The sequence below is a fragment of the Rhipicephalus sanguineus genome, chromosome 4 (assembly GCF_013339695.2).
Source record: "Rhipicephalus sanguineus isolate Rsan-2018 chromosome 4, BIME_Rsan_1.4, whole genome shotgun sequence".
In the NCBI taxonomy this organism is placed as follows: domain Eukaryota; kingdom Metazoa; phylum Arthropoda; class Arachnida; order Ixodida; family Ixodidae; genus Rhipicephalus; species Rhipicephalus sanguineus.
Window position 1 is genome coordinate 15,325,962 of NC_051179.1, and position 14,777 is coordinate 15,340,738.

At 47.7% G+C, this 14,777-nt stretch overlaps 1 protein-coding gene across 1 annotated transcript in view; it reads right to left on the bottom strand.

The window, feature by feature from the left end:
* Positions 1–5,464: 5,464 nt before the first annotated feature.
* Positions 5,465–14,777, bottom strand: part of LOC119389459 (uncharacterized) — a 47,031-nt gene continuing 37,718 nt past the window's right edge. The window contains exons 13-16 of the mRNA XM_037656735.2: positions 13,187–13,273; positions 12,215–12,548; positions 7,923–8,076; positions 5,465–6,640 (exon numbers count right to left, since the gene is read on the bottom strand). Coding sequence (XP_037512663.1) covers positions 6,296–6,640; positions 7,923–8,076; positions 12,215–12,548; positions 13,187–13,273 — 920 coding nt within the window. The 3' untranslated portion in view covers positions 5,465–6,295. The remainder of the gene's footprint in view (positions 6,641–7,922; positions 8,077–12,214; positions 12,549–13,186; positions 13,274–14,777) is intronic.

Below are 14,777 nucleotides of genomic sequence, written 5' to 3' on the forward strand. Positions count from 1 at the left end.
AAACTTTCGCGTGAAAGATTGCGAGCATCAGATGGGGAAAGCTGCGAAGGCTGCTTAATTCGAAGTACTCGTTGGCGAGTCCAAAAAAATAAAAAAAAGGAACGAAGACGAGAAGGTTAGGAGCTGGTTCCACTGATGGAAAGCGAGCGAGCTTGCCATGCGCTAGCATGCGTGGAGTGGCCCCGGAATCGAGGTTACGTGCTCACAATGCGTGAACAGCCTTGGGCAATTGGACGCGAGGAATGAAAAGCTGGACGTGAAATAGTGCAATGGTCAAAGACACGTGACCAGCAGCAGCATAGCGTCTGCGGCGCTGGACGTGTCGGTGGCCGTGTAACACAACGCGTGGGGGCGCCCCCGTCTTTTCGCTTCAGCCAATCACGTATCCAATCAAGGCGCAAGGGGAGTGGGGAGGCCACTGTGGACGAGCAAACAGCAAAAGTACGTGCGGTACACACGCTTCGAAACACACTCGTCTCGGCGGCGCCGAAAAGAACGGCAAATGAAGTTGCCTCGAAAGCGGCACTTAATAGCTCGGGAGTTGGGAAAGAAAGCTCGTTAGCCGATTCATCGAAATTCTGCCGGTACCACGACAAAGAGGCTGCTGAGCGGGGCGCATGTTCTAGAACGATTTTTCTGCTACTGCGTTAGATTAGATAAGTTAGTGCGTCCATGTCTTACCTGCAATACTTAGAGCGAAATAATGGCACGAAAACACGAATCCGCTACCTAAAGGTATGCTAAATAATGTTAAGTTAGGCTGCCTTTATTAAATTACGCCTCTTACCGTGTGCAAAACCTGCGGGTGAGTTTATCGACAAACCTTATTTGACAAACGAAGATGTCAGTTTTCTTAGAAGAGTAATTAAACTGTCAACATCTATGCTGCTGTCTCGTTCCAACACCCCTCGCCATTCCCCTCACCGCCAAGATCTTTAAATTGTGTAGGCTAGCCTATCCATTCGCCATTACCACAACTGCATATAGGTATACTTATATAGACAACACGGCCAACGATTGTTCAAATGAATTTCCAGTGGTTGTTGAAGATTACTGCAGCCTCCATTCCCTGGACCACTAACCTTCTTTCTCTTTTTCCCTAGGTAAAAGGCAAGGCATCTCCATCCGTCTCCGATCATGCAAGAGCTCAGTATCGTGCGTGCAATCTCAAGGTTTAATTGGAGCTTCATCGCATGTTTGTTCCTTGCTGAGTATTACACCAGTAAATTATGCCCAAAAGATACCCGACCTGTTTTATGCTGCAGGACATATATGCTGTGGAATTCTTCAAGAAGTAAACTTGTACAGAAGGTTGTCGAGCCCAATCAAGCAAGATACGTTCTGGAAAGTGGCATCAATTTTTGTCATTCGCTCCTAGGAACGTGCCGTTTCGGTCAAATGTTGGGTTTAATAATATATATAATGAAATCTCTCCCAATAATTTCCGGCTTTAGGCCGTGTTTTAATTTTCATATCACCTGAGGCGAAAAACTACACCTCCCCTCGAATTGTCGCCCACTGCAAACGCCCTCGAGAAGGTACGCGAGATTAGAAACACGCGGACTATAATACGAACCCCGGTATGAAACTGAAAAACCGAGCTCGGTTTACGGCCACGGGCGTTAAAATGCGAGCTCCGTCCTTCTTCCCCAAAATATCATTCCCACCTTTATTGTTAAGCTCGCTAACGCATATCGTACAAATAGCTTTAAGGCCATCAACAATCCTGCAGCGCACGCCGCGGCCAAAGAGGAAAACGATCGAGATTACGCCTTTTTAAAGACGGTCGTTTCTCGGCCGGAGTGGAAGGGGGAGGGAGAGAGGACGAACCCTATATACACGGTCGTTGGCTGGGCACGGTAACGACCCGAATTGACTCCGGAAATGGCTGTGGGAGGATCATTTCAACGGAAGAAGTTATCTCCATTTGCCGGCGCGCCGCCCCCCGCGCGTTCTTCTTTCTGGCCTCCCCGAACTCGCCACAATACATCTCGGCCGGTCGGCCTATTTGTGCCGAGCAAGATGAATAGATATACAGACAGACAGATGCCAGTTACACGGCCCGAAGCTGCCGCCCCCACAGCGCGCCCCGTTCTTCTTCTTGGCGCGTTGTGTATCTCTCCTCTTCTGCGCGTCTCGCCGCTTGGGTCGCTGCGAGCGCGGCCGGCAGCCGTAATGTTTGGGAGCCCCTGTAATTTCGCTGGGTCTGCAACTGCCCTGTCGCTCGGCTCTTGTTGCCGTTTCGTCGCCTTCGGCGCAAGCGTTGGCTCTGTCGTCCACCGCCACGCACTCTTTTTCCTCTTTCATTCGCGTCTACAGGCGCCGAGGCACGTCGCAGCGGCTACGTACGGACGCGCTTGAACGTGGCTCGCTTTGGCAGTACGTGCCTCGAGCATGTATATTATATGGCCGGCCAACGGCGGCAAAGTCGTATAACAAGAAGTGTTTTTCAACGGCGGGAGGCTTATACGAGGGGCGTTTACGAGCGCTTTTGCTCTCTTATTTCGCCGCCCCTTTCTCCGCAGATCCCCGCTCCTTCTTCATCCTTTTTTTTTTCTTTTTTTTTACGATTTCGTGCTATAAGTAGGACTAGAGAAAGGGGATTAGGAGAGTAAGAGACGCGTGCTTGGCTTGCTCTTGAGAAACAGTTTTCCTTGGTTTTCGCGACTTCAAGAAGGCGGCATGCTTCCGCAATTCTGAGACTTCTCAGCACTTTGTTATTTCGTTTTGTTCTTTTACATTCCTCCGTCTTCACTCAGCGCAGCGACAGCCGTTCAATGATTCGAGGAAACCACGCGCAGCCATTGAGTAGGTGCAGCAGGCAGCGAATACAGACTCTAGGGCCCCCTCGATTATTCGTGACAATCACGGCGAATAGCGCACGACATTTATGATCGTTTGCTGCTTTTTGGAAGCGCTCCTGGCTATACCGTATCGGACTTGCACGCGAGATCAAAATGACGCGAGACGTCTCCGCTGTCGAAATCCAATGACTGATCCACAAGGCCAGAGAAGGTACAAATATCCACGATTGCACGAGCTAGAGCACGTGTTTCTCGGGATAATGTAAGGAAACATTTCATTCTTCAGTTAGTACTGGTGGACGATTTCTCGGGCAGCGTCGTGGGCGGCTCCATTACCGGCGAGCCCGAGATTAAGTTAAAAGAGAGAATATAAGTGACTGATCACTAATCGCGTGCACCCGCTGAAGAGGACATCAACTCAACGGGCGTTCGTAGAAATCTGTCGACATTAAACACATCATAGCAACGCCTGCGTTGCTGTCTGCGTCATCGGCGTCCATGACCATGGTACAGAATATTGTCTTCTTAAAACGATCTCGTGTACAGTCGGTTTAGTATCATCCGGAGCTAATTCCGTTGGCGGACATGACGAGCACAAAAGCTCAAGAAGTTTTTAATGGTCTCGTCGGTGTCCTGCAAAAATCGCAGATGTGTCAATCATTCGCATGCGAAACGAGTATGCCTTCGTGAATGCAACCCCAATGCAGAGACGGCGTAATAACGTTGCATACCAATTATTCCTGATCGAAGAGCGAATGCAACATGGTCGAAACCACCCAACACCAAATTGTTTGTGAAAATTTTGTGCATAATAATCCATTACCTTGGTGCCTATGAGGCACAGATTATAAGATAACAATTTATTCGGGTGTGGCTTGTGCACATACTTCCCGGAGCTTTAAATTTTGTACGAGGCATGCAGTGGTGTCGATACTGAACATGCTTTACCGTACCTCGGGTTTCTTTTTTTAACAAAATTGTTGGGGCGTCCCAAAACCACGACATGATTATGAGAGACGCCGTAGTGCAAGGCTCCGAAAATTTCGACCACCTGGGGTTCTTTAACGTGCACCTAAGGCTAAGAACACGGGCATCTAGCGTTTTCGCCTCCGTCGAAAGTGCGGCCGCCGCGTCCAGGATTCGATCCCGCGATCTTCGGATCAGCAGTCGAGCACCATAACCGCTGACTACATCGGCGGGCAACGAACATTAGTTATCATACACCAAACGATAGTCAGCATTAGCTCACAGTTAGCCAACCTTATGCAACGCTCGCAGTGTGCGAGTAAATACAGTAGTCGCATTTGGTGCAAAATTATAATTGCCGGACGTCATCGCACCGCGTCGCGGAAAGTTGATGTAAGAAGCCAAAGACAATGTCTTCAAAACATCGTGATGTCAAGCGTGCATATTCCAGCGCTCAAACTACAGTCGTCTCGTCCTAGACAGGTCAGTCTTCGACACGTGGCAGCTGACTCGTTCGATATGCACATGCTCAAGGCTTCCGTCCTAAAGAGATCAATTCGTACCTCTGTAGCTTCGACCCTTGCAGGAAATCGATGATGCGCGTCAGCGCCATTCTCGTCACGCCGCTCGACGACGCCCCACTTCTACGGATGACACGTGTTGTTGCGACATCCAGCAGAGCAACTCGCAGCTGAGCGTATATACACGAATTCATCGCTCCTTGCTTTTCGAAGGTTGTCAAAACGCTCGCTCTTTTTTCAGTTCGACTTCAAAGCGTGATTCACATAGCGACAAACATATATAGCTCACGTGAGGAAGAGGAAAGTTATTGGAAGGAGTTGATGTAGCCGCGTCGTTATACGTATATGGGCGACCTGGCTCAGTCGGAACGAATTCAGCCTTCTCGCCGACAGGCGTCAAGTGCACTGCGGGCCCGCATGCTTTCACTGACGCAATGATAAAGCCGGTGATGTGAAAGTCTCTTCGTTGTTTTTCTTCAAGCTATGCGATAAATACGAGTACATTTGATACAAGGGGCATTCTCAACAACTGGTATATGAACGGTCACTGAAACTGCCCGTTTATGTCGGAAATACTGGCATTGCTGTAACACCTACGGAGCAATTCTGAGGCCTCTTTCTACTACTCTTTTAGATCGTAATTGCCGCGTGGCGGTGTCTGCCACATTTCGTGTCTACGGACAAGCGGCAACTGCGGCTGGCGACGCGATGGCTTTCTGTTCATGGTCTTTGTATCGCTATCCTATGAGCGGGAGAGAGAGAGAGAGAGAGAAAGAAATAGCTTTATTGGTTCCAGCGGTTTAGGGAACAGGTCCCCGCCTAAACGGCGGCCAGTAGCCCTTGGGTCTTGGCGGTGTTTTCGGCCAGCTGGACGGCCCAGAGTTGCTCTTCCGAATCCGAGCTTAACAGTAAGGCCTCCCACTGCTCATCATTATTTCGATATTGACAATGTTGAAGGTTAGGAGTGATCTAAATGGCTCTTCGCTTACACTTAAAGTCAGATCTTCTAACTTCTAGTGTAAGAACATACCGTGTTCTTAAATTTAGGCGCACGTCAAAGAACCCCAGCGGTCGAAGTTTCCAAAGCCCTACACTACAGCGTGCCTCAAAATAATATCGTGGTTTTGCCACGTAAAACCCCAGCAATTAATTAATGTCTATCGGTCAAAATAAATGTCCGAAAAAAAAAGATTGCAGTACTCTGTTTCGCTTTATAATTGTATGGAGAATTTTCTTATTACGCATGTACAAACATTGCCTTTTTATTGGGAACACTTGAAGATAGCGGCCCCGCGTGTTTCCATATTCTAAAGAGCCCAAATGTGAAACTTCCGGTCGCCGCCAGCTGATCAGAAACGTCACGTGTGACGTCACACCACCGCGATAAAACTTGAATGAAAGGGAAGGCTCTGCCTGGCGTTGCGTAAGTATCGCTATTTTGCTAGTGTCAAAATGGCTCCATGGCCCGTGTTACTGGGTGCCCAGTAACCTACGCCGTACTGGCCTCGCGGTTATGGATGAAAGAACGAAGGTGAAGCGATGACATGCTTCTCGAAATGGCCTGCCTTTGGTCCCTGGCTTTCCGGGAGTAAAGATGGGAGGTAAACAGTTCTTGGAAAGCAACATCAGGGGTCTTCGGAAGCCATTATCGTCAAAAACCTGCGTGGCCATAACCCTGCTCTTTAAACAACGACGGGACAGGTCCGACTGAGTAAAAGTATGAGGAAGACTTTGCGCCCTTCTCGAAGGTGATTAAGGGGGGGGGGGGGGGGGTGGCCGCCACCCCCTGCACATCCCCCCCGCCCCCGTGTGCACGCCAGACATAAGTTCAGGTGAAGATGGAGACCTGCAGGGGTGATAAATAGTTGAACAAGGAATGTCTCTAGATACTGCGAATCACGTCGTGTGTGACGTTCCTGCTCAGATCACGTGCCAATCTCGCATGTGACGTTGACCGGAAGTTCCGCTATTGCGCTCTTTAGGATGTGGAAGCGTGCAGAGGGCCTAGTTTGATCCCGCGGAGCCTCCGTTCTTGGGTTGTCCCTCGGTGACGTTGAAGAGCAGCGGGTAGATGAGCTGGTTGCCGCTGTCGGTCGTGTAGAGTGACGCGTCGCCCGGGTTGTACGTGAGGAAGGTGGTGTTGCCGAACGGGTTGCTGTAGTTCAGCCGAGGCACGTCCGTCAGGAGCGCGTCGGAGTAGAGGTCGTAGGCGAGGCCAACCTCGGTGCTGTGCTCACTCAGACTATTCACCGCATACAACACGCCGCACACGACGAACAGGTGCGCCACCTGCCGGTGGTCAACGGTCAGGTTCCAGATGTACTCGGGCCTCAGGCTCTCCTCGTGCACCTGCGCTCACGTGTAAGAACACCGGTGCGGGAAAATTACGGGTGTTGATTTCGGAATTAAACTTGAGCGTACACTGTGAGGAAACGTCACTATACATATATATTATGGAGGCATCCAGTGCGAGAACAGAGAACCACAGTAACTTGTTAGAGTAACTTAAAGGGCCCCAATAATCAAGGAAAAAATATTTAGCAGGGAAATGGGTGGACGCAGGAAACGTTCTTGTCACGGAACGACGCCCAGGGTCGCCAACAGAGAAACAAAAGAAAATTCATGCAGAATCTCTTCTGGGTATAATCTAAGTGATGCTTAAGCCTAGAGCTTTATTGTAGGTTGCGACCGTCTGCGATGCTGTTTTCTGGCGGCTTCGGCACGGCATCTTTCATCTTTCCAGCGGTCGTCAGCGTCCGGAACAGTCCGCTCAGAAGGCGAACCCAGCGACCAACGACACGCAAGGTTGGCATCAAATTTTAGCGAAGTCTAAATTTTGCCGATCTGTTATCTGTACAATCCTCCATTCCGGCTTTACATATTGTCCTGAGAGGGATTTTGTTTCACTACCACGAAATTCAACGAAGCCTTCACAGAAAGTGTTCTCTTTTTGCAATTGTTTTGCACCTCGAGTACAACGCATTCATGTGGCTCAGATGTATTGACATTTGGCAAGCGTGGTTGTGTTTTTCCAGGGTTGAGCCCCTGGCTTACCTAAAGGAATTTTAGGAATGTAACTACTCATAGGTGTGTCGACTGTCTTGACAACGCTGCAGTTGTGTCTATTATTGTATTAAGTATATGCTGTTGATGCCTGTGCCGTGTTAAGAAACCGGTAATAAGGAAAAAAGAAGCTGTGTAGTCCAGTGGTTAAGATACTCGCCTTCGGCTCATGGCGGCCTGGGTTCAACCCCGCGAACAAAACTTTTTTTCGTTGATTCATTTATCTTTTTATGGCCATGAATGCCCTGCGTCACAGAAGGACAGACGGACGGACGGGCAGTTTTCTCGTTAAGCCGGCATAGAGGTGCTTACGCACTTAAAACAAAAGAACGATATGCTTGTGCCTCCGCCACCTTGCGCTGTGTAACCACAGTGAGAACGCTGCCCGCTGCACGGTGGGCAATCGCGAAGGCCAATCTATTCCTTAACGAATGTGCTCACAATAAATCGCGTCAGTAGTGATCGGATGTAATTTTAGCTCGTATGGAAGAGTACCTTTCATTAAGTGGACGTGGCTCAGCTGAACGCGACGATGTGGATTGCATTCAGAGGAAAAGCTTCGGCGTACCTTGAGTATCATTGTGTTGTTGGACCTGCGGCTGGAATAGCTGAGCCACAGGCCGTTCTCGTCGGCCAAGATGTTCACGTAGTTCCTCTGCGCCGCGTACAGGTAGCTGCCGTTGCGGAACACGGCGTCGTCCAGCTTCAGCCGAGCGGTCACTCTGAAAGTATTTGATGTGCTTCAGGTATAGCACCTCTATTTACAACCTCTGGGAAGAAATATAAGCTCCGCCCCCAGAACTGCCACTCATCTGTGCAAGAGCCGTGGTTTCCGTTGTAACTTTTTCGCGGCTAATGTAGATACTAAGCGCACTAGTAATAAACGTTTCGTCGTTCCTACTTAAAATATTGTTTCTCCGAGCAGCGATGTCGGAATCTCTGCTGATATATGCCAGAAAGTTCAAGTTATCGACTGAAAATCAGCGACATAAACACGTGTCTATATCAGAAAATCACCCACCTGAGATACGTGCATGACGTCACGGCAATAAGCGAATACAATTGGATGGGGCGCCTATGCAATTTTTTTCTCTGGGTCTAGCATTCGGTATTAGAGTTCTAATCAGACCACGTGACTATTTTAACACTTTGACTTTATTCAAATTACATTACGCTTTCATTCACAGTCATATTAACTATTGTATCACTTCATGGGGCAATACAAACCGAACCCATTTATCTCCTATTCGGCACATTCAGAATCAAGCCATTAGAATAATAACTTACAGTTCATATCGCAGTAGTGCATCATCATTACTTCACAACTTTGATATATTTCCTATTGCTAGTCTATTTAGATATCATCTCACCATTACACTATTCAAGTCATTCATCCATCTTGTACTATCATGTGTTTTTTGTCCAGATGCTCTTAGTAACATAACCCAACTAGATTTTCTTCAAATGCAAATGTTTACTACCTTCTATATATATCCGTACTAATTATGGTCGTCACACTGCTTAATTTCTCGCTCTAAATATATATGGAATTCATTACCATCCCACATCAATGTTCTACCATCGGTTTATTTAAAAAACAATTGTATTCTTATTTGCTTAACTATACTAGATGTATATTTCTCCTTCAATAATACTGTTTCTTGTACCATTTTTGTTTATCTATGACTAATTTATTCTTGTTATATCAAACCACATGTTTTCCTTGTTATATCGCTGTTGCTGCTAATTATGTAATTCTTATTTTACAATCTTGGACGGGAGGTCTCCCTGCAGCCTAGTGCTTTCGGACCTCCTTCTGTATATCCTGTACGATGTTCTGTTTCTGTACTAATATCTTAAACAAACTTGAAACTTGAAACTTGAACAGCGACGACTGTGTGTAAAGCTTACATTCATTCTTAGGTTATAACCGACTATAAGTGAATATGTCAGATGATCATAGTCTTAGCTTTAAAGATGGTGTGACTGCATCGAGATTACAGCCTCGCAAGGAAAGAGATGAGAAGCGTCATAAGTTTCGCATAGTTGCACGTGCTGACACCGCAGAGTAAGCGATTTGTGCTTACTCGAACGACGAAAACAGATGTTGATAACAGCGTGTAACTGCGCACGGTAAAGCACAAGCACTAAAAATAGCTTCGAGCGCAAACGTTAACGTGCCCATTAATTGAAGAAACTAACGAGAAAGCAAAGTTAAACATTCGTGCACGCTCGGTACAGTCCACACTCAAAGGTAATTAGCGCTACGAGTTCCCCGACCTGAGGCTCTTATGTTTTTTTTCATACGTTTAGAAGGCAGCGGCGGAAGTTTTAACCATAGTATACTGCTGCTAGATTGGCCGTAAAAGCCACTGAACCGCATCTTGTGTGCTCGAGCCAGTCACTTGCAGTGCACGTTTATGAAGCGCGGTCTTTAACTTCTGACAAAAATAAAAGCCAGCATTCCATTTCTTCGCATATCGCGAAGTTTAGATGATCGCCTGTTTAGGTTGGTTAGTGGGGTGGCTGCTACTGTGGTTGTTGGTGGTGTTGGTGTGGACGCTCGCAATTACCATTACACGCTATTATTATGGACTATACGTTGAACCACGTACGTTGGTACTTTTCATTGCAAACTTTCAATTCTGTGCGCTCTAAAGTGCGTTTTACTGAAGCCCACGGTGCTTCAGTAACAAATAAAAAAAAGGTAAGAAAGAAAAAGAATATATATATATATATATGGTGCTCATACGCACGCTTGCGTCACATGCGCAAGTATTCGCCTTAAAAGAACCCGTTAGTGCGTCTAGTAACGCTTTGTAGAACGCCAAATGATGCTGGGTAGCCGACTAGCCACAAGATTCTTCGCATACCATCGATTATAAAAGCGCGCAAGATCTGCATAATTTGCTTCTCCTAGTATACGATGGCGTAGACGATGCATTGCTCTAAGACGCTGGTTTTGTCACATTTCGCTACGCCGTTGTCAATGCAGACAGCGTGAAACAGCCTGACCTAGTTTTTCTCTACTCTCGCGCATTGTCAATCGATCGATAAGAGTGCCAAAAGTCGTTAGCAGCATGGTCACTGCCCTTGACGTCGGGGCGGAAACCAATCTTTCAAGCAACGTTTACACTGGCGCACTTTTTGTTGTTGTTAGGTGTCGTTGTCAAGCTCAAAACGACGTGGGGATGCACAGCTTTAACGGCCGTTGTCACGCGCGTCCTTCGCCGATTTTTTGGTAGTTTGAGGGAGCACAACGTTAATTAAACGGCAGCGCATGGAACGAGTGCGTGCAACACGGGCGACTGTGTTGCGCGCGCTGCTCTGCTGCTCTCGTTCTAGCTTAGCTGCCCGAGTCGATGTTTGTCTTCACGGCCTTATTTCGGTGCGTTCACAATTTTGTTTTGGCTTTTCACCCTTCTCCCTTTCTTTATTTCACTCCTCTCTCATTTTTCTGTAAACTGCATAAGGGAGTAGTAGTTCACTTCGCGAAAGAGTTCGGAGGTTTGTTTTAAGTATGTACACTTTAATACACTTTAAATATTTGAGCCTTTTTTTTTTTTGTTTGTTTGGAAAGTTCAAACAACTGGAGACTAGCCACTTCTTGATGCTTATATATTGCTTCCCCAAAACGTCATCCAGCAATTTCTTCCTCTAGCGCCCCTTCCTACATGCGGAATCAGGAGCGAAAAAATACTAAAATTAGTTTGAAACAATAACTACGTGTTTTTTTTTTTTTCTAACCTGTGCGTTTCCTCTGTTAACATTTGCCTTACCTTTGCAGACCCTCTGCCAGCCATACCCAACACTAAGTCCTTCCGCTGTGTGTGCATTCTAATAATGTATCATGACGATGTAGCAGTTTGAGACGCTAGCGAGAATTCTCACGCGCACTGGTTTTCTTTTTTTTTTCGTTTTTTTAAGCGTTCCTGTGTTAAAGAGCTTTGCGGCTGCTTTTCTGCGTGGTGAAGGCGGTCGGCGTGCGGCATCAACCAACGACAGAGCAACAAAAGTTACAGGTCAGAATCCTGAATATGTATCGTGAAGCGTAGTTATCGACAGTAACGTACAAGGGAAAGATGAAGAACAGGAAAGGCAGGGAGGTCAACCAGACGCGCAAGAATGAGTATCTAACGTCACTCGAAGACCAATGTTGTTGTTGTTTTTGTTATGTGTTTTTTGTTGTTGTTGTTGTTGTCGTCGTCGTCGTCGTCGTTGTTGTTGTTGTTGTTGTTGTTGTTGTTGTTGTTAATACACCAGTGAAGTGTGACTACATGTGCAGTGCATAGATGTGGACTGTCCAAGCGCAGAATACAAAGATCCTACACCTGTTTGCGTTGCGCGACGTTCGTATGTTCAAGGAAACTTCCCTTTATCAGCATCAGCAGCCAGCCACGCAACTTGCGTGGGATTTCACAGCGGGCCGTATGGCGAATACGTCAGTGAGAAAGCACACACCTTGCCCGTTATCACTAACAGCGGCCAGCAAACAGACTCCTACTACATCCGACAAAAGGCGTGAGAATTGGCGTATGCAGCTTCGCTCTTGTTGATGTACTATGGTTGGTATACATTGGTGACGGAATTCCTTTTTTTTTCTCTTATTCTTCTCCTCAATGCTTTTGTCTCCTCAATAACTAACGAGAGCGTGCTCTGGTTAACTTCTCTGTCGTCTCCTGGCTTTGTTACGACATGATATATCCAGCCTGCAGAGTGCCGAGACAAACACGCTTCTTTTATTTTTTCTCGGTGTTTGTTCGCGTATTTTCATTCGCTTGCGTAGTACACCATTTCGTCTAAGCATTTAATCATCAACTCGTCCGACAACATTAGACTCGTTTGTAAAGCAGTACGCACTTGAGCGGATCTCCGCTGCCTCGGGCAGCCAAGGGAACCCGGACCACGTAGTTAGTGTCGTTCTGGTGGTAGTAGAGCGAGCCGTTGTACAGCAACTGTCCGTTGCCGTGGAAAGGAGCCGGAAGCCGCAGCGTGCGGTGACCAGTGCCGGACTGGAAGGCCGCCTTGGAGGGGAACTCGAGGAGAGACATGCCGTCCAGTTCGTTGGCCACGTAGATGGTGTTCGGGTCGAACGGGGTGCTCTCCCGCATCCAGTTGCTGAAGTGGCCGCCGGGCTTTCGGTTTAGCACCGGCTTGCCGATACGCTCGATCACGCGGCGCGTCACCAGGCACTCTGTCAATTATTAAAACGATTCACACGTTCATAGCACGAAGTTACGAGGAAATGCATACAGATTTCTCAAAAGGAAACCTTCGCACTTGCCGAAAAACTTGCCCTCTCCGAAATTCGAGCCCCGAACCAATGTCTTTCCGGGGTGTTGTGATATTCCCATCGCAAAAGAATATACTTGTCCGGAGCAGCACATTTACGCCATATGCTTACTTTGTTCTACACAATGTCTGTTCGGTTCCCGTAAGTTTAGTTTCGACTAAATGAGAGAGAGAGAGAAAAACTTAACTTAGTTATTTAAAAAATTAACTTTTGGGTTTAACGAGCAACAACCACGATCTCACTCTGAGGCACGCCGTGTTCGCCGTGTTCCCATAGTCCATATATGAAGCAGCTCTTGTTAATTAGCTAATTGAATTATTCCACCCATATATATAGTCACTCGTGACCGTCATTCTCGGCGTTTGCTCGTCATTCGTATGCGTCTCAGCTGTGAAGCTTACCCAGCTCTTCCTGAACTCGTGGTGGAACTTTCTGTCGTAAGAGCTGGCTCTCTCACTCTCTCCCTCGAACTTAATGAAGGATTTGACAGAGTTCTCGGGCATTCCGTTAACTGTGCTTAGCGTTTATCGCTCACTAACCCTGGTTACGTGGTCTCCTTGCAATCCAGTTAGTCCTGTTCACCGTGCTGTCGACGTTCTGGACGTTGATGATGTCCGTCAGCATTCCTGTAAGACATCACAAACACTCAAAGAAAAGGATTTGTGGCGAAAATTTATGACAGCTTCACGGTGCAATTGCTACTTTATTAACGTTGCAGACGACCCCCTAATGAGATTAAATAGCGTGCTAATGGCTCTCGTTTCAGTGCGTCACAAGCAAAAGTGGCAACGTCGTTTTAACTCGAGCAGACTTTTACGTCTGGGCGGTGTGGAGTTTACACACTGACCCACAAGCTTACCGTAGCACGTTTATGGATGGAAATGCAGACGTTTTATGCATTACGCGATCTCGCCCAGGTTAAGTAAGACATTCAGTCTGGTTAGCTCGCTTCGAATGCATAAATGATAATAAAAAAAACAAAATCACGAGGTGCACCAATTACTGGCCGTCCGAATATAGTCAAAAGGTACTCAAGTTCCGTCATGATAATTTATGCTGTGAATATGCATTGTAGTGAATGAAGGGAATTTCTTGAAGAAATTTAGATGTTTGTGAATTTTGAGATGTGTGTGTGGAATTGTGAGGATGAAGACGACGGCGACATGACGGCGAGCCAGGGGCAGGTGGCACGCGCGGCGGCGGCACAAGAGAAAAGAAGACGAAAAAGAAGAGAGGCGCGTGTGGACTGCGCAGAGGGCTGAGCGAAGCTAGCCGAAGGACACGCCGGACCAGGGCGCTGTCCGAGAAGTTCGTCGTGGCCGTGCTCAGCGAGGACTGGTGCTTTCCTGGTGGTTCGGGCGTTGGCGGTGGCTCCAGCGAGGACGTGCCGGACCAGGGCGCTGTCCGGGGAGCTCCTCCTGCCTGTTCTCGGTGAGACCTGGGGAGCCGAGCTACCTGCCTGAGGCTACCGGTACAGGGCGCGGCTCCTGCTGTGTCGGCGGGCAGGCGCCACGAGTTCCTGAACACCGTCGCCACCTGGGACGGCGCAAAGCCGTGATCAAACGGGAGGCCTTACGGAGGCCTTGTCTTCCTGCTGTGAAGCACACGGGACGTGTCACCTGCGTGCCTGGGCTTGCCTTCAACGACACTCGTCGCCGCATGTGGACTGACCCTCGTCAAGGCAATGTCGTCTACGAGTCGTGAGACTTTGTTTTCTTGCTACCTTGAACGGACATTCCGCGGTTAAGACTTTCAGATTAATTTATGTGTGTTTATCTCCGTGCTTGTTTTTCGTCATCGTCCCTAGCATACCTTGTCCCTATAAATGTTGATCGAAACTCATTCGTGCGTATTCTCTTGTCGCCCGTCCCGTTGAGCCACGCACTCGCAAACGTGACGAACCACCACTCGGTCCTTACATGCATAAACTGAAGCTCAACTATGACTTCTTTATAAAACGATTTTTTTCTTTCGCAGGTTGATTATTTTGTGGTGTTATACCGCATCGTCTTAATATAGTTGTTGGGGTCTTACATCCCAAAACCACGATATGATTATGAGGGACGCCGTTAGTGGAGGGCACCGGAAATTTTTACCATCTGTTGTTCTTTAACGCGCACCTAAGCAAAG